The following is a 21,860-nucleotide window of genomic DNA, read 5'->3' on the forward strand; positions in this document are numbered from 1 at the left end:
GGACTAATTGGACAGTTTGCATGAAAAATCGCGAGACAAATCTTTTGAACCTAATTAGTCATAAGTGCTCTACATATGCTAATGACGGCTTAATTAGGCTCAAAAGATTCGTCTCGCGGTTTATAGGCGAGTTATAAAATTAGTTTTTTCATTCACGTCCGAAAACCCCTTCCGACATCCGGTCAAATATCCAATGTGACACTAAAAAATTTTCTTTTCATGAACTAAAATATGGCCTTAAGCTGATCACGAGCCTCCAGAAATCCGTACAAAATCGGTTGTTTTTTTTTCTCTCTCGGTTAAAGTTTGTCTCCATGGATGGGACAAGGTATCTCAGCTACCTGCGCCGCCGCCCGGAGCAGGCCGTCGTCGCTGCTGATGTCGTCGGCCAGGACAAACGGTAGGTTTAAGTTCCTCTCTATGTTCGTAATCGTTGCTGCTTCACTCATTTTATTTAGATAATGTGCTGCTTCACTCATGGGCAAGGGGAGGGGAAGAAGAAGCTGGGTGGGTGCCGGCGCAATTTATTTTAATTAGCTGGTTGATTCGGCGATTTCTTAGTGCAATTTCTGGGTCCAAATTACTTGCTTGATACACATGCATGCTGTTATTGCGTCATTCACCACTCTCCCTAGCCAAACTGGAATTGCATAAGTTTCACAAATGTCTGATATGTAATGTTAAGTTTTAGATATTTGGCCAGATAGGTAGATAAAGAGAACTTTTATAAATGCACAATTATCTTGCTAGACCAGATGGCAAAATTTGCTACAGGACATTTTAAAAATGTGTAATTTGCTAGTAAACATCGAAAAAACTATCAAGGAAAAATGATACTAAAAAGAAAAATGATACTAAAAAATCGGTAATTTGCTAGAGGATACTTTCGGTTCAATTGGAGAAAGAAATTCTTTAGAAAAACGAGAATGCCTCTACAGTTAAAAGTTTTTGAGCTGAGATTGGAGAGGAGATGAAATATGATGTATATGAATGATGTACTTGGGGTGATGATAAATTTAAAGTTGCATAATTTTTAATTTATACTCTAACACCACGTTTGAAGCATGTTGTCCTAGGGGCATTCTTGTCTTTATTAAGGATTTATCTTTACGATTGAGTTGAAAGTGTTTTCTAGCATATTTTATCATTTTTTTAGATATATTTTAAGTCGTGACACGTTTTTAGTCTATAAATAAATTACACAAAATTTGGATATCCTGCAGCAAAAATTGCCTAATTTGATGAAGTATGTGGAATGTCACGCATAGAGTCACTGATGAACCGATGTACATGGCGCCAGGGTGGTCGGGTTGAGCTGGCCATCCTCCCGACCAGTGGCGGCCTCCTCGAGATGCGAAACCTCCCACTAGGTGTCGGTGGCGACGGCGGGCCCTTGCATCAGGAGGACAACTTTGAATCTGACCGTGCGGGGCGATGGTGCCTTCGACATGTAGATGCCCAGCGGCAGCGGCTCACTGGACAGCTCGTGGGGGACGTAGCCGTGCTGCAGGACGGGGAGAGCGTGCTGTCGGCGCACGCACTCCATGTATAGATGGCCAAATGGGCCGCCCAGCCTGGCACGACCATGCCTAGGCTGAGGTCAGTCGGGCTGGCTTGGCCCGACCTACACGTCGGGCCGTGCCGTGCCAGCCCATGGACTACACAGGCACGACCTAATAAGACTCGGACCGTGCGGCCGTGCCGGGACAGCCCAAAGGCACAACAGCCCATCGTGCTTCTCCATAGAATAAATCTATTTTTCGTTCCTCAACTCTTTGGGCTATGTCTTATATGGCTAGAAATAAGTCTATTTTGTATTCCTCTTCTCTTTGGGCCTTGCTGTTGATTAAGTCTATTTGGATCCCTCTACTATTTTCTTTGATCGTGTCGTGTCGGGCCGGCCCATTGTGCCAAGGGCTCGGCTCAGGCATGGCCGAACTATCGGGCCGTGCCGTGCTTGGGTTGGGCCGTTGGGCCTTGGCCTTATGGCCATCTACAACTCCATGTCTAGCATAGGTCCGTATGCGATCAGGAACCCAAACCCCCTCTTGCTCCCCCCGTGGCCCGAGCACTTGGACAAGCGCCCTCAAAGATCATCCCCTACCAGCGGATGCGACCATCATCACCGTTTGCCGTGTAGCGGATGCCGTCCGACACCAGGCTAGGTCGACGGCATCGCACAGGCGGACTGGACTGGCTATGGTGGCCGGCAGCGACGAGGATGGGAGGGCTCCGGTGCGGCGGAGAGGAGGGCTTGGCGAGGAGGGTGTTTGGTGGAAGATGGAACGAGGTGAGGCGAGGCGGTTACGCTGGCAGCACTCATCTCGTCGAAGAAGAGCGAAAAACATTTCGTATGATCACCAAAAAAAAAAGAGACAAAAAGATTTCGGAAATTAGTGAAAATGAGAAAATGACAAAATCCGGCGCGGGCTTGAGATTGATATTTTTTTCAAAACTCATTTTAAAGATGGTATAATAGCAAAACCTAAAGAGCGGCAGCCATGAACACCTTTTGCATCTTAAATAAAAGAAAAGAAAATGAACACCTTCTTTTGCCACTGTGACACTGACAAGGTGACCCACCTACTCTACTCCCACAGCAGTAGGTTCAGTAGAAAAACAAACCGCAGGCGCATCGCATTTACAACATCCGACACAGCCCCCCTCCGAGCCACCCCCCGCTCCGCGTCCTCCTCCTCGTGCGCTCTCTCTCTCTCTCTCGCTCGCTTCTCGGGGCGCCTCCTCCACCTGTCTCGCCTCCCCCTCCCCCTCCCAGGAAACTCCGTGGCGGCGACCTCCCCCACCGCCGCCGCCGCCGCCGCCGCAGCCGCAGCCTCCGGCGCCGCCTCCCAATCCGGGAGGATCCCTCCGGACCCGCCGATTCCCTCGCCGCCGCCCGTGTCCTCCCGCCGCCGGGATCGATCTCCGCGGATTCGACGGCTTCATCGAGGTATCCTCGTATGATGGCTCCTCCCCCCCCACGTAGCGGCTCCTTTCGAGGGGGTTGGTTGGTTGGTTGGTTGGTTGGTCGGGGGGGTTTGAGGTTTGAGGCCCCGATGTTTGTTTGGGCGTGCCGTGTGGGGGAAGGTGTGGGAGTTTTTTTTTTTTCCTCGCGTGTAATTTTTGGCGGTGTTGGATCGGGTTATGGGGGATAGCTGGGAGGTTAGCGAGGTTTGGGGGGTGTGGTTGGGATGGGAGATTGGTTGATCCCGTCGATTAGGGGTGTCCCGCGGCGAGATTTGGTCCCGTTGCGCATTTCTGTTTTTTTTTTTGAAATGACCTGATTAATTCAATCCAGTTCGTAGGGTGTAGCTCTCTGTCTGGATCAGATTAGGCTTTAGTTTATCCATGTGTGATTGCTTCCTAGATTTGAACTGGTCGGGAGTGTACCATGTGAATACTGCTGTCGTATGAACTGTGCGGTTACTAACTTCCATTCCTAATTAATGTGACTAATTTTTAGGGAAGAAATGACTTGGTACCTATGCTAGTATTTGTTTCCCCTCATGGATAATGCTTGATAACGACTTTGAGAAGGGCAAATAAATTCCTAAAAAATGTTTAGCGTTGCTGTTTTTTTTTTCTTTAGTGTTTTCTCACAGTTCAATATTTACTCATCTACACCATTATTTGATCCACCTTGCAGGTTAAGTCAGCATAGCGAATAACTCCGTCTACTGTTGTGACCTCTGTGGTTTGCTTTGTGTGTTTGGCTTCCCAATCATCTGCATAAACCAGGAAGTGGGTTTGCTTTGGAAATATTTGGGGTCAAACTAGTAGTTGGCACATTGTGATCTGATCATGTTTATGCACAGTTTGTACTGCTAAGCACAATTGGAGTTCTGACTATACAGATGCTGTGCGCATGCTTGCTGGCAATATGAACAACGATAACTATATTGACTTGAGTTCAGACAGTGATATAGATTTTGACTTCGACTCAGATGATTCAGTTGGTGGTTTGGACCAGGAGCTAGCTTCATCTTCTTCTAGGCCTACTGAAAATATAAATGGTCAATATAGAACTCTGCCACCTTCTTTTACAAATGGTAGACATGTTGATAACGCTCGTCATGCGTTAGGTTCAGGTGACAGATCTTATCCGCATTCAAGTTCTTATAGGGGGTCACCAAATGATTCTGCAAGGGCAACTCCTGCTTCCAACAGAACTGATATTGTAGTCAAGAAGCACAATGGTTTTGCATCGGATGAAAATGATAATGGCAAGAGGATTCTTCCCTCATCCTTTTCAAATGGCCGCACAACAAATGCTATGCATCCAGTGGTTGCAAGTGAGACACGCAAATTCCCACCATCTTTTACCAATGGAAATTCACAAAGATTGGCTGAAAATAGGATGGGAAAAAATGTTGCCAATGGAATTGGGGAGCCTTCATCGTCAAGGTTTCCGAGCCGAAGTTCTTTTGGTACTGACAACAAGAAGGTCATCACAGACAGTGACAATGGTTTGTATACCTAGTCTCAAATGATTGTAATTCATTCTTACAGTTGCTTGAAATCTGTCCAGGTTTTCTCTGAAAAACTAATGTTTCCCCTTCTTGTGTTTGCCAGAGGATGTCTATGTATATGGAAGCTCCAGTTCACATAGGGTTCTTCCTCCATCTTTTGGTCGCAATAGTTCTGCTAATCACAGCGAATTTGCTAATGGCATTGATATGCAAGGTCGTCTGAACCTGGAAAATAGGATTATAGATTCTGACGAGAGAGCGGTGTACCAGGAAGCACTACAGGCATGTGTTCCTTTGTTCCTAGTTATTGAGGCAATTTTGTATGATTGAGTTGTTTTTCTTCTATGTTTTCTGAATCAAATTGGAGAGTTGATTTGATAGATAATATAAACAGTTGGCACCATAATGTTTTTTTCCTAGTTCATCAATAATCAAAAGGATACTCTTGTGACGTGAAGAGAACCACAGATAGCTAGTTTGGTGTTAAGTTGTTTAAATTTGCAAATTTGTTTAGATTTGCTCATTATCAATCTCCTGGGTTCCTCAGTTTGCTCCTCAAATTATTTGGTTTTCTGACCTTTGAACATACTATAGCTGCCCTCAATTTTTTTGACCTGTTTTGTCCTTGAAAAAATCATACTATTTATTCTCCATTCTTCAAGTAGAAAGATAGAAGTTCTTTGAAGATGATTATACATACTTCTAATTTTACTTCAAACCTGTTTCATATTTTGTTTTGATTTTTTTTTGTTGAATTATATTGCAATCATGAAAGTTGTATTTTTGTTTTTTGAATGAGGCATATAAATTTCTCATTTGTATGTTTATCTTGTCCATGACAAGTTTTTATCCAGTCTAGGATACATTTTCCAGGTAGAAGTTATGTACTTTAGTGATCGAGGTATATGTTGGTCTTTATTTTGAGTCTGCTTTGTGATATTTCTTTTTATACTATGTTATACAGAATATTAGTCAGGATAAAAGGGAAGATGATCTGCCTGAGGGTGTTCTGTCAGTACCTCTGCTTAGGCACCAGGTAAATATTTCTCACATAATATTAATTATTTATTGGCTTACTTTATGATTGATAGTGTATTCCATGTTCATTACATACCTTTTCTTTTTGAAAGAAAATGGCATTGGCTTGGATGGTTTCGAAGGAGAATAGCTCTCATTGTGCAGGTGGAATTCTTGCAGATGATCAGGTTACTTCTGATTTCACAACTTCTTGACAAAGATCAATTTCTTATTGTGTTACCATCCTTAAAGTCGAGCAGTTTTCTTTTAACAGGGTCTTGGCAAAACAGTGTCTACAATTGCCCTTATACAGAAACAGAGGATCCAGCAGTCTAAGTTTATGTCTGTTGATTCAGATCGTTTAAAAGCTGAAGCGCTAAACCTTGATGATGACGATGAGGCAGCGCCTGTTGCGGATAATAAGGGGGAGCAGACTAAGAATGATGAACCCAGGAAGGATCTAGGAGCTGGTTCGTCATCAACAGCAGCTGGTACTGGTGACGTTGAAACATGTGCTAGCCTAATGAATACTGCTCCAGATAAGATGGTTGAAAGAAATGTTGAACGTAAGAAGAAGAGTAAGGCAAGCACATCATCTACTATGCAATCCATGACAAGGCCTGCTGCAGGTACTCTAGTGGTATGCCCAGCTAGTGTTCTTAAGCAATGGGCGAACGAATTGACTGACAAGGTTGGTGAAAGTGCTAAATTGTCTGTTTTGGTCTATCATGGTGGCTCAAGGACCAAAGATCCAAACGAGTTGGCAAAATATGATGTTGTTATCACTACATACACAATTGTGGCCAATGAAGTGCCTAAACAGAATGCCGATGATGACACTGATCAGAAGAATGGTGAAGAATCTTCTGCTGGTAATAAGAGAAAACAACCACCCAAAGCACAGAGCAAGTCGAAGAAAAAGAAAAAGAAACTTAAGGATTCAGACATTTACCTTGCCAGTGGCCCAGTTGCAAGAGTGCGATGGTTTAGGGTTGTCCTTGATGAAGCTCAGACAATAAAGAACTTTCGAACTCAAGTGGCTAAAGCCTGTTGTGGATTACGTGCAAAAAGAAGATGGTGCTTATCAGGAACACCTATACAAAATGCAATTGATGAGCTCTACAGCTATTTCCGTTTCTTGAAATACGATCCATATTCTACTTATAATTCATTTTGTACAATGATAAAGCACCCGATTGCTAGAAATGCAGTTCATGGGTATAAGAAACTTCAGACTGTGTTGAGGATAGTTCTCCTGCGCCGCACAAAAGGTGATAAAAACTTTTTTTATTCCATATGTTTTCTGCTGTTCCTTTTTTGCCTATATACCAGCTTAGGATATTTCATTGTAAGGAAGCAATTTCAACCACAACACATAGCATTCTTTGTTGCTACAGATTACAGAAACACGCTTAACACTCTGCATGTGGTTAAACATGTACTAGGGTCTGTATTTGCTATTGTGGTGGCTTTGTATTAAATTGATATATGCCATACAAACATTAGGTAGACAGGTTCGATCAATTTACCTTAATTGATGAGCAGAGTGGAAAGTTATGGTATTTCCTTTTTTTTCGTCAATATAAAGGACACTGCATTACAATTGCTTGCCAGTTGCCATTTTACTACAAGTCCTCATTCCTCAGCTACTTGTTTCTACTCAGTATGCTATACCTCCTTTCTCTTTTTCAAAGAAATTTGATATGGTTACATTATTGTTGCAAGATTTTTAATAGCATATTAATGCTAGTATGTTACTCTAGTTTTTCCTTTGATTAAATTATCTGTCGCTGATCACATGTTACCTTGTTTTATGTAGAAACTCTGATTGATGGAGAGCCAATCATAAAGCTACCTCCAAAGACAATTAATCTGGATAAAGTAGATTTTACAAAAGAGGAGCGAGCTTTCTATTTGACTCTGGAAGAACGCTCGCGGCAACAGTTCAAGGTTGGTTAAATTTTAAAGTCAAACTTTTCTGTGGACGGCCTCCGTATAGTGTAGATTTGTGTTGCATCTGGTATTCCGAATTCTAGTCATGAAATGCCATTTTGGTCATGCATCGACTAAACTTTCAAAACTTTGAAAATTTATATTTGGATTGTATACATGATAGACACCCATGGAGATTTGTCATGTGAAGGCACTTCTCATAATATCATAATTTTATTGAGGTTTACAAATATTATAAAAGTTAGTGGTCAAATTTGCATTTTTGAACACCACGTAGATGTCCAAAATGACATTGATGTGACCAGGAGAAGTGATGTTAAATCTTCAACATTACTGAATTTCCTTTTGTCCTGGAGGCTGGAGCAAGTATGTGTAGAATATTGTTGTTATGATCCAACAAAGTTTCCTCATGCTTCCATTGAACCATTGTCTCATATCAAATGTTATAAAGTGGATGTTAATTTGTGTTCCCTTCTGATTACTGGAGATTTCGCAAGTGTAGTTTCTGAATGCTGATATATTGTGATCCATTTCAGGCATACGCTGCTGCTGGTACACTCAAACAGAACTATGCCAACATTCTTCTAATGCTGTTGCGCCTTAGGCAGGCCTGTGATCATCCTCTTCTTGTGAAGGGGCATCAGTCAGAGTATAAAGGCGATGGTTCTATAGAAATGGCAAAGCAACTTCCTAAAGAAATGATAATAAATTTGCTTGCAAAGCTGGAAGTTGGAGAGTTTTGTTCTGTATGCAGTGTAAGCAATCTAATCTCTCTCCATTATGTTGAATCTGACCTATTCTCTCTCCATTATGTTGAAATGATAATACACGTAATCACCAGTATTATTGTTGTTATTGTCTGGGGCTGTGTGTGTATGTGTGGGCGCACAACCTCCATGCAACATATGAAAAATTGTGTAGTCAGACTGAAACATAAATTTGTCCTACCTATATCCTCTGTTATTTCATGTCCTTGGAATAAAATCATAATATGCATTGTGGAGGGGCAGTGGATGCTAATTAAATGATAACAATGATAGAATATCTGATAACCTGAATCAGCCCAATTGTTCATATTTAACGAGAAAACACCTTGGGGTTATTGCATCCAGAGCTACAATGCCGCAATGCCAAGCTGTCAGACTATATGTTTTTGCAAATATCCTTGCCCTTCTTGTTTCTATATCTTTGGACAATCTAATTACTGGTGTAATTCAATCTTCTTTTGCAATCTTTGGACTTCTTTTACGGCAGGATGTACCTGAGGATGCCGTCGTGACGATGTGTGGCCATGTCTTCTGCTATCAATGTATATACGAGCGGATAACTACTGATGAGAATATGTGTCCCTCCCCTAATTGTGGAAACACATTAAGTACCGATTCAGTATTTTCGTCAGGAGCGTTAAGGATTTGCATGTCTGGTGTATCCAGTTCTCATGCATCAGGGAGTTCATCATTAGATGACGAGTCATCTTCTATTAGTCAAACTAGTTACATATCCTCAAAGATACAGGCGGCAATCGATATACTGAATTCGATCATTAACACCTATGCCCTTACCGACAGTGATACCGTCGAATCAAATCCTAGCCGAGTGGCCCCAGTGAAAGCCATTGTGTTCTCCCAGTGGACTGGCATGCTGGATTTGCTGGAGCTTTCATTGAATAGCAATCTCATACAGTACAGGAGACTAGATGGAACAATGTCCCTCAATTCAAGAGATAAAGCAGTGAAAGATTTTAACACAGACCCAGAGGTCCCTATTTTCTGTTTCCACTCTTTTTTACTACCTTGTTTCTCTTATTACTTTCAGCCATTCATTCAGCAGTTATTCTGAAAGGAATCCTTTTGTATCCTCAGGTCAGGGTTATGATCATGTCACTGAAAGCAGGTAATCTTGGTCTCAATATGGTTGCTGCTTGCCATGTAATTCTCCTTGATCTTTGGTGGAATCCTTATGCTGAGGACCAGGCAATTGATAGAGCACACAGAATTGGTCAGACTCGTCCTGTTACTGTCTCCCGTTTAACCATTAAAGATACGGTGGAAGATCGCATTTTAGCTCTGCAGGTAATAGCTTGTCTTTCATTTGCACTGTGCTTTCATAAACTTGTCTTTTTCCTACTTAGATAACTATAACATACGCCTCTTTTTTTTTTTTTTTGAGGGATGAGTTATACTAGTAGCATTGATATTCTCAAATCATGTCAGCGTTCATTCGATGCTTGTACTTGAATATGTCGTAGGTGCTTGAAATTCAAGCTCAGCTTTTCAAAACTTTAATGTGATGGTTGGAAAATGAACAGGGCAGCTGATAGTGCAAGTTGTAATATTCTTGTTATTGTTATTTTAGGGGGTGTTAGTTGTGTACCGATAACTAAACAACTTTACCGAGGTTGATTTAATACTTTTTTTTATCGATCATGGGGGTTAAGACAACAATTTTGATGGCATAATCTCATGTAGATATGAATTATCTTGACACAACCAACATCCCTGATAATTTGGGGGTATGCTCGTCCAATGATGTTTCCGCTTCTTTACAGGAGGAAAAGAGAGCCATGGTTAGCTCTGCTTTTGGCGAAGACAAATCGGGTGGCCACGCGACTCGGCTCACCGTGGATGATCTGAAGTATCTATTTAGGATTTGATTGGAAGCACCCGTGATCTCTGCGATACAATGACATTGTATAGTAGCCTGTGATCTTTGCCTAGATGCAACTCCAACAGCTGTGTACCGCTGCTGAGTATTTTGGTGCGAGGTACTGCGGATTTGTGTCCTTCCATGGCTCGCAGCAGCTCCAGTTTTGTCATGCTCTGATTTGCTAGACGAAATGTAGTAGGCTTAGTCGCTAGCCTGTGTTGAATATTTGACCCCAGCTTGTAGGAGAATTCTGCCATTGCTCCCTGTTTTATCAAGAGATCCATCTGGTGGTGTATATATATGTGCCATATAATGTTGTTCTGTGTAACATATAACTTAATATTCGAAGAGTATTCTGTCACTACTTATTGCATGTGAGTGGGCATACGCTGGCTTGTGGGTATTGCTGTTCGTACGACATGTGGGTCCCACCTGTCAGTGATGCGCCCACCCCTTCCATTTTCTGGTATTCTCTCTTCCTCTCTTCTCTCGCTGACAGCCTGACATTGCCTTGAAACGCTTGATCGAGAAAGCTTTCAGTTGGATCTTCAAGAGTGTTTAGTTTAGTTCATTGGGCCTAAAGTTTTTGAAGTATACAAACACACATTTAAAGTATTAAACGTAGAAATAAATTACATATTTCACCTGTAAAATTTATTAAGTCTAAATCCATCATTAGTAAATGTTTGCTGTACTATCACATTGTTAAATCATGGCGTAATTAGGCTCAAAAGATTCGTCTCGCAATTTACATGCAAACTGTGCAATTGTTTTTTTCCCCACATTTAATGCCCCATTCATGTGTTTAAACATTTGATGTGACATTTTTGTCAAAACTTTTTAGATCTAAACAAGGCCTTTGAACTGAAAATGATCAAAATTTTGGAAATTCAAAGAGCAGAAGTAGCTGGCATGTGGACCCCACGATCTCCAAGCCCTACAAACCAATGAACTCGTGCAGTTAAACTTCCCGTATCCTAAGCGAGAAAGCGGAAAGTCATATTGTACGTCCCTTGTATAGAAAGACGTCTCTCATTCAAAATTCAAAAAGGGGAAAAAAAAAAAATCCCAAAACCACCCTCCTCTCCTCTTCTCTTCTCCCTATCCCTTTCTTCTCCTTTCGCAGAGGGCGCGCGCAGTCGGCGGCGGCGGTCAGCGATGAGGAAGGCGAGAGCAACCGCCGCGGCGTCCAAGCCCAAGCCGAGGGCCACGGCTAGGGCCAAGCCCAAGCCCAAGCCCAAGACGAAGCCCAGCCCCGCCTCCCTCCTCTCCGGCGGCTCTTCGCCGGCGTCCGGCGACGCGGCCGACGACCTCAGCTTCCTCTCGCCCTCCTCGCCGGTGGTGAAGCCCAAGCCGAGGTCACCGCTCGCCGCCCCGGCCTCCTCCCCCATCTCCCCCTACGCCTCCCCCGCCTCCGCCTCCGTCTCCGTCTCCACCGTCGCGGACCTGAGGATCCTCGCCGCGTCCCACCTCGACTCCCTCAAGCGCCGGCTCGACACGCTCCACGGCGACTCCGCCCGGGACCTCGAGGCCTCCCACTCCCGCATCTCCAAGCGCTTCAAGGTGACCCTTCTCCGCTCCCTTCCGATGATCGCCGATCGCCGATCGCACCGAGTGATGTCGTGATTTCGCGTATGATCTCTGTACAGATGCAGACTCAGAGCTGCCTGCAGCTGGCGGATGAGGCGGAGAAGGAGCACAGGAAGATGGCCGACAAGATCTCCGAGCATGCTGAGGGAGTGAAGGTACCCTAGATCACTATGTTCTCTACGGTTTGCATCCAATTTGACCACACTTCGGTTAACATTCTGAATTTCTGATGCTTCCTGTGAACCCCAGGCCTCGTACAAGAAGTTTGTGGCGGAGGTGCAGGCTTCTACATCTCGTGGTACGGCGTGGAGAAGATACATTGCTATGTTCGCTTGATTTTAGTTCAGATCCACATGCTGCTCAAGTCACTAAATCATTGTGTTCATGTGTTGTGCTCTAACTTTCCGGTGATGGTCAGTGTGCAAGGTGACTATCCCTGAGATGGCGAAGTCGGCGGACAGAACTATTGATGGATTGCGCAGCCGCTACAACATCCCAGCTAAAGCAGCTTAGTTTGCAGTTCTGGCTGTGACCTATGTGACTAGGTAAGCATATCTGGACATGGAAATCATGGATTGATTATGATACTCTGTATCTTTTGTGCACTGATGTTTCTGCACGACTGTTGAGTACTGGTGTACACATGGCACCAATGATTTTGTCTATATATCATACCTAGTGTGTAATCATCCCTTTAAGGATAGTGTCACCATTTCGTTGTTGTGTTTATCTGCTTGATGAAAGTAGGACACCGTGAGTTCCCAAACCTTGTAGTTTTGGTGATAGGAATTACAATGCATGGAACATGGCATCACCATGTATGCCTGATGCATGCTACACGCCTACATTATCACTTCTGCAAAACAGCTTTGGTGTTATTTGGTAGGGGACCACTCTTGTTTGAGAATGGCTTCTAACTGCACTGTGTAGCATGGGCAATTTTGTTTCTCATTTGTGAATAAGCATTTGTTCAACCTGAGGTGATGATCACTCATCCATGTACACATTAAAAATGTTGTGGATGCTACATTTCGTTTATCTTCCAAATGCTTTACACAGTTATCCTTAAGCCTGTGGTCTTAATTCAAAAACTAGTAGTTTTTCATGAAAAACATAAACCAGAAGACTGTTTTTGTCATACTGCTGATGGTGGTTGACTGAGAACTTACCTGACATTGTAAAGAGTAGAAAAACTGTATTAAGCTACTTGTTGTCCTGATCTTGAAACCTTATCCTGAGTCTTGAACTATCGAAGATTTTAATTGTGCTTACTGGTACTTCAATATTAAATTGCCTGGAGGGACGGAGGTATCTACAATTCATGTGTTATAACATTAACCCCACATTAATGAAAAAGCATTATAGAAGTTTCTTTTGGTGGGCGTAGATTTATTGACCGAGAAGGACTGATTGCTAGCAAAGCGTAGACAATATATTTCCCCGGTTCCTCTATTTGCAGCACATGTAGTATCAACAAAGTTTCTTTTTCTAGTATTGCTCAATGCACCAATTGCTTCATCTTGTTATTACAGTACGTATATGCATCATCAGACTGCCTTGCGGTGCTTTGCTTCTTTTACTTGGCTGATTATCTATGTTTACTGTACCAGGTGTCCAACATCAACTAGACTAGCAAATTCTTGGGCTTAGTGGAAGGAACTTGAACAGTTGTGGATAGAAGTTACTTGCACCCTGATATAGTTCTTTTACAGTCTCGTTCTCAGATACATCGAGACATCGATATTTGATACTGCAATTGTCCACACATATTTCTGTCTAATTGCATTCACTGTGCAGCCTGTGTTAATATTGTCACTCTCTTTTGGTATAGTTGTAAGGGTATCAGAACATTCCGAAGGTGATACAGTTTACTCTAGCCCTGTGAAGAAAAGAAAACAGTTTGGCATTGTCATGTCGAAAAGTAACAGTTCACTGCAATCAAAAGCCAGCCCTTCCTATGACTTCTCTTCATAATGTTTTCATGGTTACTCTCGATAATTTCAGTTTACACGTTCTAGTTGATTTCAACAAAATTGTTCCTTCCATTCTTAAATTTCATCTTACATCGTTCGGGACTCGGGACTGGTTTTATTGTCTCCAATCAATGATATCTGGTACTCTGGGTTCAGTTACTCCATACGTTTTAGAACTGCTGCTGATCTGCTGTGCTGAAATGAGCTATGTATGCAACTTGACTGAAGTCGAATGCTCAAGCAGGTTTTTGGAGCTTCAGTTTATGCTATAGTATAACATATTATCATGAACAAAACATAATGCGGTTAGCTCCTCATTCTATTGTCCATGACAATGGATACTTCTCAATATCTGTCCTAGTTTGTTTCACCCTCACTACACTGTAATTAGCCTTTTTGTATAACTCTCCCTCCAAATTGTTGAATTCCTCGCAAAAAAAAGAAGAAAGAATGTAATTTAATTTCCTAGAGAAAAAAGAATTGGAATTTGAATGGTTGAGACCCGGGTTTACAATCCCAATTGCCTAGTGAGATGTTGATTTTTCACCGATTTTGAACTAATTTCAACACATAATTTCGAATGAATTTTGACAAATTTTGAACGAGATGCACATTGACCCACAGCTCTAGATGATCAGAATTGGTCAAGATCATGAACCGTTGAGACTTTGGCTAATAGCGTTCTACTCCCTCCGTTTCATGTTGTTAGATTTTTTGGACTTACCTAGATTTATCCATTTATTAATATATATATTTTTTATATGTATCTAAATTCATTAACATTTACGAGTCTTACATTGTAAAATGGAGGAAGTACTAATTATGCTACAGCAGCTCGGCCAAGTGTTCTTGGACGATCTACACCGCTCATTTTCCATCCAACGGCAGTGATTACGACCGATCAAATTGCAGTGAAGCTAAGCACTGGAGGGTATCTCAACCCGCCTCCGCTTCTCTCCAGTCTCCATCCCTCTCTCTCTCCTCTGCTTCCGGCGGACGCGCCGCCGGTCATCTCCCCGCCGCCTCGCCGCCTCGCAAGCGCCCCCCGCCCGCCGGGCGAAGAGCTCCGTGTGCGCGGCGGCGTTGGACCGGCCTTCCTTTACTCGCCGGAAGGACCACGCGCGGCCGGCGAGTAGGTAGGTGGAAGGAGGGAGGCGCGCCCGACGACGCGGCCGGCCTCGCTCCACCGGCCTCCGTCTCGGTTCGGCTCGAATTGGAGGTATTCGTTCTTCTCTCGTAGCTCCTCCATCCTCCTCCTCTTCGGCGGCAGTAGCGCTTCGTGAGCGGTGTGTGTGTGTGTGGCGTAGACTGTAGATCTGTCAGGATTTGGATTCATCTCTTCCCCTCCAATTAGACCATCCAGTTTCATCGGGAATTCGTTGATGAGTGGTGCAGTACTAAGAGCAGGTTGTTTCCAAAAAGAATTTGGGTTCAGACGTTCAGTTGAAGCTCGCAGGCACTGCTAATTTAGGCACTGCTAATTTGTACAAAATCGTACTCGTATCATCTCTTGTTGGGACTTCTCTCTGTAGACTGTAGCTGAGGTTGCCTGCTGTGTTAAGCTTGATGCATGCTTCTTTACCATTTACGTATGATCTTATCTTAGCTTTGTTGTACTTTTTCTGTCTTTTGTTTAACCACATGCTGCAAAAATAATATGATTGTGGTGTATCTTTGTAGGCAGTTATGGATCCCATGGATGAGCATGACAGTGACGAGTTGCCGTCAGGGGTGGCATCAGATGATGCTCATGTTGCCTTCAGAGCAAGAACTAAGAAAAGGTCCAAGGTGTGGGATGAGTACAAGCCTATCTATGTAAACGGAGTGGTTCAAAGCGCGGAATGCCGCTACTGCCATATTCTGATGAGTTGCAAAGGTTCTGATGGACATTCCAATGGAACGAGTCATTTGTGGCGGCATCAGAAAATTTGCCGAGCGAAAGAGGACTTGGATCTGGCTCAGTTACATGATACTGGCTTCCCATATGGTATGCTTGCTTTGTTTCCCATAGGGATCATGTTCAGTTTAATTGGCATCTGCATCGGTGTATTAGTTGATTTAGCAGTGTGTAAATTTTGTACTGTTTTATAGCCGTTGAGAAAAAGTTTGGATGATCATCAACTTATTATGGTACCCTTGTATAATAAAGCATTCAAAGTTTAACCTACTTAAGGCCATGATGATAATGATTAGGGACATTTTAACAATGACAATAGTTGAGGGCATTGCCTTTTAGGTGCTGTATATTAGCTTGTTGGTTAAATCAGTGATAGGATTTATAGGGCATTCCCACTTAGGTGGTATAGATTTTTTTATTTCTTAAAACAATGACAACATTTTATTAATATTTTGATCCCCTATCAGAGGAGCTGACAGAATGGGCTAGGCTTTACCTGATGATTTTCCACGATTAAGATCACATAAGGAATTATATAGATATGTTAGTCAGGGTTCAGGTCCTTACTGGAAACTGCTGGTAACTGGTGGTATACCAGCAACCCTGACCAGGGGCATTGTTTGCAAAAAATAGTGTGTTGAAAATTTTAAATCTAAACTATACCTTCACAATAGCAAGAGCATCAGAGTAAGCTATAAGTTACAAATAATTTACTAATTTATCTCAAAACCTTAAATTTTTTCATCTCCGTCACCCCGCTGATCTGCATTGCTCATAGAATAACTCTTTTTCTGGCAAGATGAGTGATACGATTGCCCATTTAGTTTAGTAAGAGTAGAATGGCTGCTAACAAGGTGGTTGAAAATTCGCTCTAATGAGATAAAAGGCTGCAAGTTACTTGGTTTATTTGAGGATTAGATGGTCCCCCTGTGGAAATTTCTAGTATTTTTCTTCTTCTGTCAATGCCATGGGAATTTTTGAACTTCTCTGCTGTATATTATTTTATCTGTCTGCGGCTGTAATTATGGTGGAAGCATCCTTTTGTTTTTTTTTTCTGGGCAAGTTGCATGTCTTTCATTTTTATGTGTATTCTGACTAAACTATCCATGCTTTATACATAATAGTGATGAATGATATTAATCCGGTGGATCAAATTCATCCAGATTCACTTGATGATATAAAATTGGCAAGTCACAGTGACAACAGCAGGTTCAGATCAAAGGTGTGGGAGGAGTTTACGCCTGTATATGTTGAGGGGAGAATCCAGGGTGCTGAATGTCTCCATTGCCACAAGCGACTTAGTGCAGATAAAGGTAGAAGCCATTTGAACCGGCATACTCAGACTTGTCCGGCACGAGGAGAAACTGGAATAAATCATAAGGGCCCGTTTTCTCCCTCCAGTGCACCAAGTTTTAAATCTGGGGTTCAGGATGAGCTTTCACCTGCCTTGACAAACGGTAAAGTTCAGATTGCAGAGTATGCTAGCAAACTTCTCAAGGTTAATAGCTCAGTTGACAAAACTCCCCAGAGCCAGCACATTCTAGCTTTGCCAGCACGAGACAACATGACCAAGGAACAAAATGCCTCATCTACTCATGCTGCTCCAGATGTAAGCACCAGTAAATTTGATCAGGAAACATCTTATCAAGAGCTAATTAGAATGGTAGTTTTGCATGGCTATCCCTTGTCAATCGTGGAACATGAAGAAATGAAAAGATTTGCAAAAAGCCTCAACCCTTTGTTTAACATGGCATCAAGCATAGATGTGGAAGAGTATTCAACTCTTTTATATCAGAAAGAAAAGGCTGACCTTAAGGAGAAAATTGCTGCACTTTCATCCCGACGGATTTCCTTATCAGCAAGCATTTGGGCTCCTCATGGAGCTGAGCCTACTGTGAAGTACATCTGTTTGACAGCGCACTTTATTGATGCAGAATGGAGGCTTCAAAGGAAAATAATCAAGTTTGGTGTGTTTTGGTCGTTGCCTACTGATTTGGAAAGAATGATACTTCATAAGGAGGCTTGTGTATTAGACTCTGAAAGTGGGCCATATAATGTCATAGCAGAAGCTATAAGTGATTGGAATCTTGATAATAATCTTTTTAGCTTGATATCTGTCAGTGAAATTAGAAACCATGAAGGCACCACAAAGCTTAAGGACATGCTCATACAAAAAAATAGTCTTCCTATTAGAGGTGAGCTATACAATATTGCCTGTGTGGATGACGTGCTTAACAACATTGTTTCAAAAGGGCAATCAATGCTTCACCTTGTTGATAATATACTAGAAAGATTTATGCTGGCACATGCGTACTCATCGTTAACTCAACAGCAACTTTTTGAAGCTGTTACAAACATGGGTTTGAAGTGTCCCCAGGAAGACGCAAAATGGTGGCACAAAATTTACTTCAGGCTTGAAGTTGTTCTGCATTGCAAGAAGGCATTTCCATCTGAAGAGTTGTTACCAGCAGAAGACTATAAGGTCGTTGAATCTATCTGCAAGATTCTGAGGGCTTTTTATCATGCTATTGAAGTAATCTCTGGTCCTGTTTGCCCAACAGCAAATGTGTACTTCAATGAATTATGGAAAGTTAGAACAACTTTGCAAGAAGAAGCATCTACTGATCACACTGAAGTTGCTAGCATGGTGAGGGAGATGCAGGAAGCATTCCATGAATATTGGGAAAATTCATACCTATGGCTGTCAATACCTATAGTTCTTGATCCCAGATTCAAAATTACTTTTATTGAGTTCCGTCTTAAACGAGCTTTCGGTGCTGAAGCAGCAAAGTATGTAGCTGCTGTACGTGAAATAATCAGGGAGCTGTTTCATGAATATTGCGGCCCTGTGGATAAAGGTGTTCACACGTCAAACAATGAAGCTCGTGATGTTGAAATGGATGGATTTGACAGTGATTCATTGGAGGATTGGGATCAGCATCTTAGTGCACAATCAAGGAGTCAACGGTTGTCAGAGCTTGACAATTATCTCGAGGATGGCCTTGTTCCAAGGAAAGATGATTTTGATATTCTGAACTGGTGGATGATTCATTCTACAAAGTATCCAACTCTTTCAGTTATGGCACAGGATGTCTTGGCAATGCCATCATCTGCTCTTCATTGCAAGGCCGCCTTCAGCAGTGAGGGGCCAGTAATTCATAGGCAATGGAGCACTTTGAACATCAAGACAATTGAGGCGCTTGTGTGTACCCAGGATTGGATTAGATAGAATGGTAAATTCTGCAGTCCTGAGTTCTGTTTATTTTCCTTAGCTGCTCATGTGAGTTTGTTTAAATAAGCATGTGTTTGCTTCATGGTTTGTACTTTACTTTTGCTTCTTACTTCTCGAGAAAGAATTTGACAAACATCTTTTAGGAATGCAAAATTAGAATGGTAGGTACTATAAATAGTTTGTGACAGCATCATCTCGTAGTAGGTAGGTACTTCAAAGTTCAAACCAATGTAGTGGTGGATAGATATGTTGTAAACTGATGGATTTGACCAGTAATCAGTTGGCATACTGTTAGCTTATGTTGTATGTAGACATGCTTGGATCACAACTTTGCTTCTAGGTTGGATCGAATAAAATCATTCTGCTATACTCAAATACTGCTCAGCTCATCGAAATGCTCTCTTTTTATCTCTGTAATGTTCTAACATTAGACGTTCCTGTCAACAATTTTGCGTATTGCTCTCTTTTTATCTCTGTAATGTTCTAACATTAGACGTTCCTGTCAACAATTTTGCGAATTGCTCTCTTTTTATCTCTGTAATGTTCTAACATTAGACGTTCCTGTCAACAATTTTGCAGGCTGCATGCTGTACAAGACATCTTGCTGCTGAAGATTTTCACAAAGTACATACTCATGGTACTTCTAACCTAGGAATCTAGGACACTGTTGGAAAGAGTTTACTGCTCATCTGGCTTACTGTATTAGACATCTTGCAGCTGATAGTATGTCTCAATTTTTCTGCAATTCTTCTCCAAATGTGTATAGCACTAGTTGTTCACCCATTTGTCATGGAATCCCACTTCTGGGTGTTCATATGTATCGTACAACGTTATTTATTGTATCAGGATTTAGGCTGTGACGCAGATGTGAATGGGAGAGTGCCATTGAGTCACTATTATGGTTCTTTAATTTTCTCGGAGGGGTTTTGCTGCATAACTTTGTGCCGCCCTTGGGGCTGATATCTATGTATGGTCCTCCCTGATATCGGTTGGAACATATTTGCCATGATGAAATCTACGCATCATTGAGAGAAATGCAATTCCACCTCAAATCATAGACCATGCTGAAGTCTACGTTTACATTTTGGACGAGTTCAGTTTGATACTACCTACTACTAACTGCAAAAATGATTCAGCGCTGAATTTGACTTTGAGTCGAGAAAAGAGGCAGTAGGATGATGATTATCTCAGATGGCAGCCGACAAATGGAATTGTGTTGTCATTGACTATGTAATAAATAATAATACTACCGCCATCCTAAAATGTTTGACGCCGTTGACTTTTTTAAAAATGTTTGACCGTTCGTCTTATTCAAAAAATTTAAGTAATTGTTAATTCTTTTTCTATCATTTAATTTATTGTTAAATATACTTTTATGTATACATATAGTTTTACACATATCACAAAATTTTTTTAATAAAAAGAACGGTCAAACATGTTTAAAAAAGTCAACGGTATCAAACATTTAGGGAAAGAAGGAGTATTTATTTCCTTTTCGTTAGAGGGGAAAGTTACATTTATTCTCATTCTCTCCATAAAGAAAGAAAATAAAAAACAAATAGACACCGAACTCACCAAACCAAGCATACAAGCACACGAGGACAAAAAGAAACCCCAAAAATACGAGGAAAAAAATGACTATCAGGCTCTCACCAAAGCACACAAGGACAAAAAAAAAAAACACAAAAATAATTGTTGAAAAAGGAACCCCAAATCTAGCGGAAGAAATAGACCATCGGCTCACACTTGGGCAGACCATGCTCTGCTAGTGTTTTCGGATTAATCCAGCGAGTGGAATTATTTCAAGATCATCCGTCTCACTACCATTAATGATCAAATTGAGACAACAACAGCAGTTAGACAGATGATCCAAAAGAACTCCACTTGGTGGCTTGATCCCAAACACTGGAAGAACATGGTCTGCCTAAGTGAGATGCCTGCTTCCCCTGCTTTCACCGTACGAATCCAAGGAAAAAAAGAGAGGGAGTAGAGAAATTTAGGGAAGAGAGTTGTTCTTTTTCCCCCATGGATTCTGGACCGTGAATGCAGAGGAGCCAGGCTCCCGCTTAGGCCTAGTCACGGATGGCGCCGGGACGGGTGGTGACTAGAGCGCACCGGTCGCCGGGGTGGACGTCGACGGCGATGTCACCCTCGTCGTCGGACGCCGCGGATGATGAGCGCCATGCCTAGGTGGAACGCGGCGCAAAGAAGCAGCACGGCGCAAGTCCTCCCCTGATCCGGCTCGCCGGTGGGGGTGAAGACGGTGGTTGCCGCTGCGACTGCAGTCGCGACAATACCCACCCCTCTCATCATCATCGTGACCTCCCTGCTGGCAAAGAGCGATGTGCTTGAAAACGATCGAATTGGCACCTTTTTTTTTTTTTTGGGGGGGGGGGGGGGGGGGGGGGGGATTATTTCAAGATCGAACTAGACAGGCAGGAAGGGGGAGAAGACGAGGGGCAAGAAGGGGTGTGCGGATTGCGAGAAGACCAGTTGGCTATATATAGTACTTCACGGTTTACGCGTTAGAGTTTGCAGTGCAGACTGGATTAATCTTTTTTTTTTCTTCTGATGGAGTTGTGGTTTCTGGAGCGATAAAACCAACGACCACGAGCGAGACAGCAACTGACCAACTGTTGTCTCAACTGTTGTCTCCCTCTCATATGGCTGGCGTTATGCATCAGGCGTCAAAGTACGTATTAGAGCAAGTTTAATAGTATAAGTCAACTACTAGCTCTAATTTATTTATAGCCAATCTAATAGCTCATTCATACAATAGTTACAAACTACACTACTAATATCTGGTTCCACCTATCAAACACACACTATGTCTTGGAGTCCGTGCTACAGCTGGCTGTAAATCTGTAGTTCGCTGCCCTTCTCTCTCCTCATTTATCTATTTAAAATATGTTTGTAGCTGGCTTATAGCCTGCTATTGTACCTGCTCTTAGGATTAAAGTAGTAGTATCATATCTCTTCTGTTGTTAATTTTATGGTATTATCGCCCTACTCTCAAAAATATATTTGACGTTTACGATAAGATTTAGTTATTTTTTTAAAAAAATTAATGATCATTTTTTGAA

At 42.2% G+C, this 21,860-nt stretch overlaps 3 protein-coding genes across 5 annotated transcripts; all 3 read left to right on the forward strand.

Moving 5' to 3' along the window:
- Positions 1–2,654: 2,654 nt before the first annotated feature.
- Positions 2,655–10,425, forward strand: LOC127781911 (helicase-like transcription factor CHR28). The gene is made up of 11 exons (XM_052308980.1): positions 2,655–2,950; positions 3,647–4,466; positions 4,573–4,751; positions 5,434–5,505; positions 5,600–5,674; positions 5,761–6,757; positions 7,306–7,436; positions 7,976–8,194; positions 8,694–9,197; positions 9,302–9,511; positions 9,988–10,425. Exons 2-11 carry the CDS (start codon positions 3,866–3,868, stop codon positions 10,090–10,092), a joined length of 3,093 nt encoding a protein of 1,030 aa, XP_052164940.1. The 5' UTR covers positions 2,655–2,950; positions 3,647–3,865; the 3' UTR covers positions 10,093–10,425.
- A 711-nt stretch (positions 10,426–11,136) lies between these two features.
- Positions 11,137–13,752, forward strand: LOC127781581 (uncharacterized). The gene is made up of 5 exons (XM_052308555.1): positions 11,137–11,648; positions 11,735–11,830; positions 11,925–11,973; positions 12,094–12,220; positions 13,286–13,752. Exons 1-4 carry the CDS (start codon positions 11,244–11,246, stop codon positions 12,186–12,188), a joined length of 645 nt encoding a protein of 214 aa, XP_052164515.1. The 5' UTR covers positions 11,137–11,243; the 3' UTR covers positions 12,189–12,220; positions 13,286–13,752.
- An 837-nt stretch (positions 13,753–14,589) lies between these two features.
- LOC127782309 (zinc finger BED domain-containing protein RICESLEEPER 2-like) lies at positions 14,590–20,469 on the forward strand. Of its 3 annotated transcripts, none has more exons than XM_052309460.1 (4): positions 14,590–14,867; positions 15,329–15,635; positions 16,670–18,778; positions 19,357–20,469. In XM_052309460.1, the coding sequence occupies exons 2-3, from the start codon at positions 15,335–15,337 to the stop codon at positions 18,772–18,774; spliced, it is 2,406 nt and encodes an 801-aa protein (XP_052165420.1). In that variant the 5' UTR covers positions 14,590–14,867; positions 15,329–15,334; the 3' UTR covers positions 18,775–18,778; positions 19,357–20,469. The 3 variants fall into 3 exon arrangements, with proteins under 3 accessions (XP_052165420.1, XP_052165422.1, XP_052165421.1); XM_052309462.1 differs by having other exon boundaries at positions 16,709–18,778; XM_052309461.1 differs by having other exon boundaries at positions 15,333–15,635.
- Positions 20,470–21,860: the final 1,391 nt, after the last annotated feature.

This window comes from Oryza glaberrima, chromosome 8 (genome assembly GCF_000147395.1).
Source record: "Oryza glaberrima chromosome 8, OglaRS2, whole genome shotgun sequence".
NCBI classification, from domain to species: Eukaryota; Viridiplantae; Streptophyta; class Magnoliopsida; order Poales; family Poaceae; genus Oryza; species Oryza glaberrima.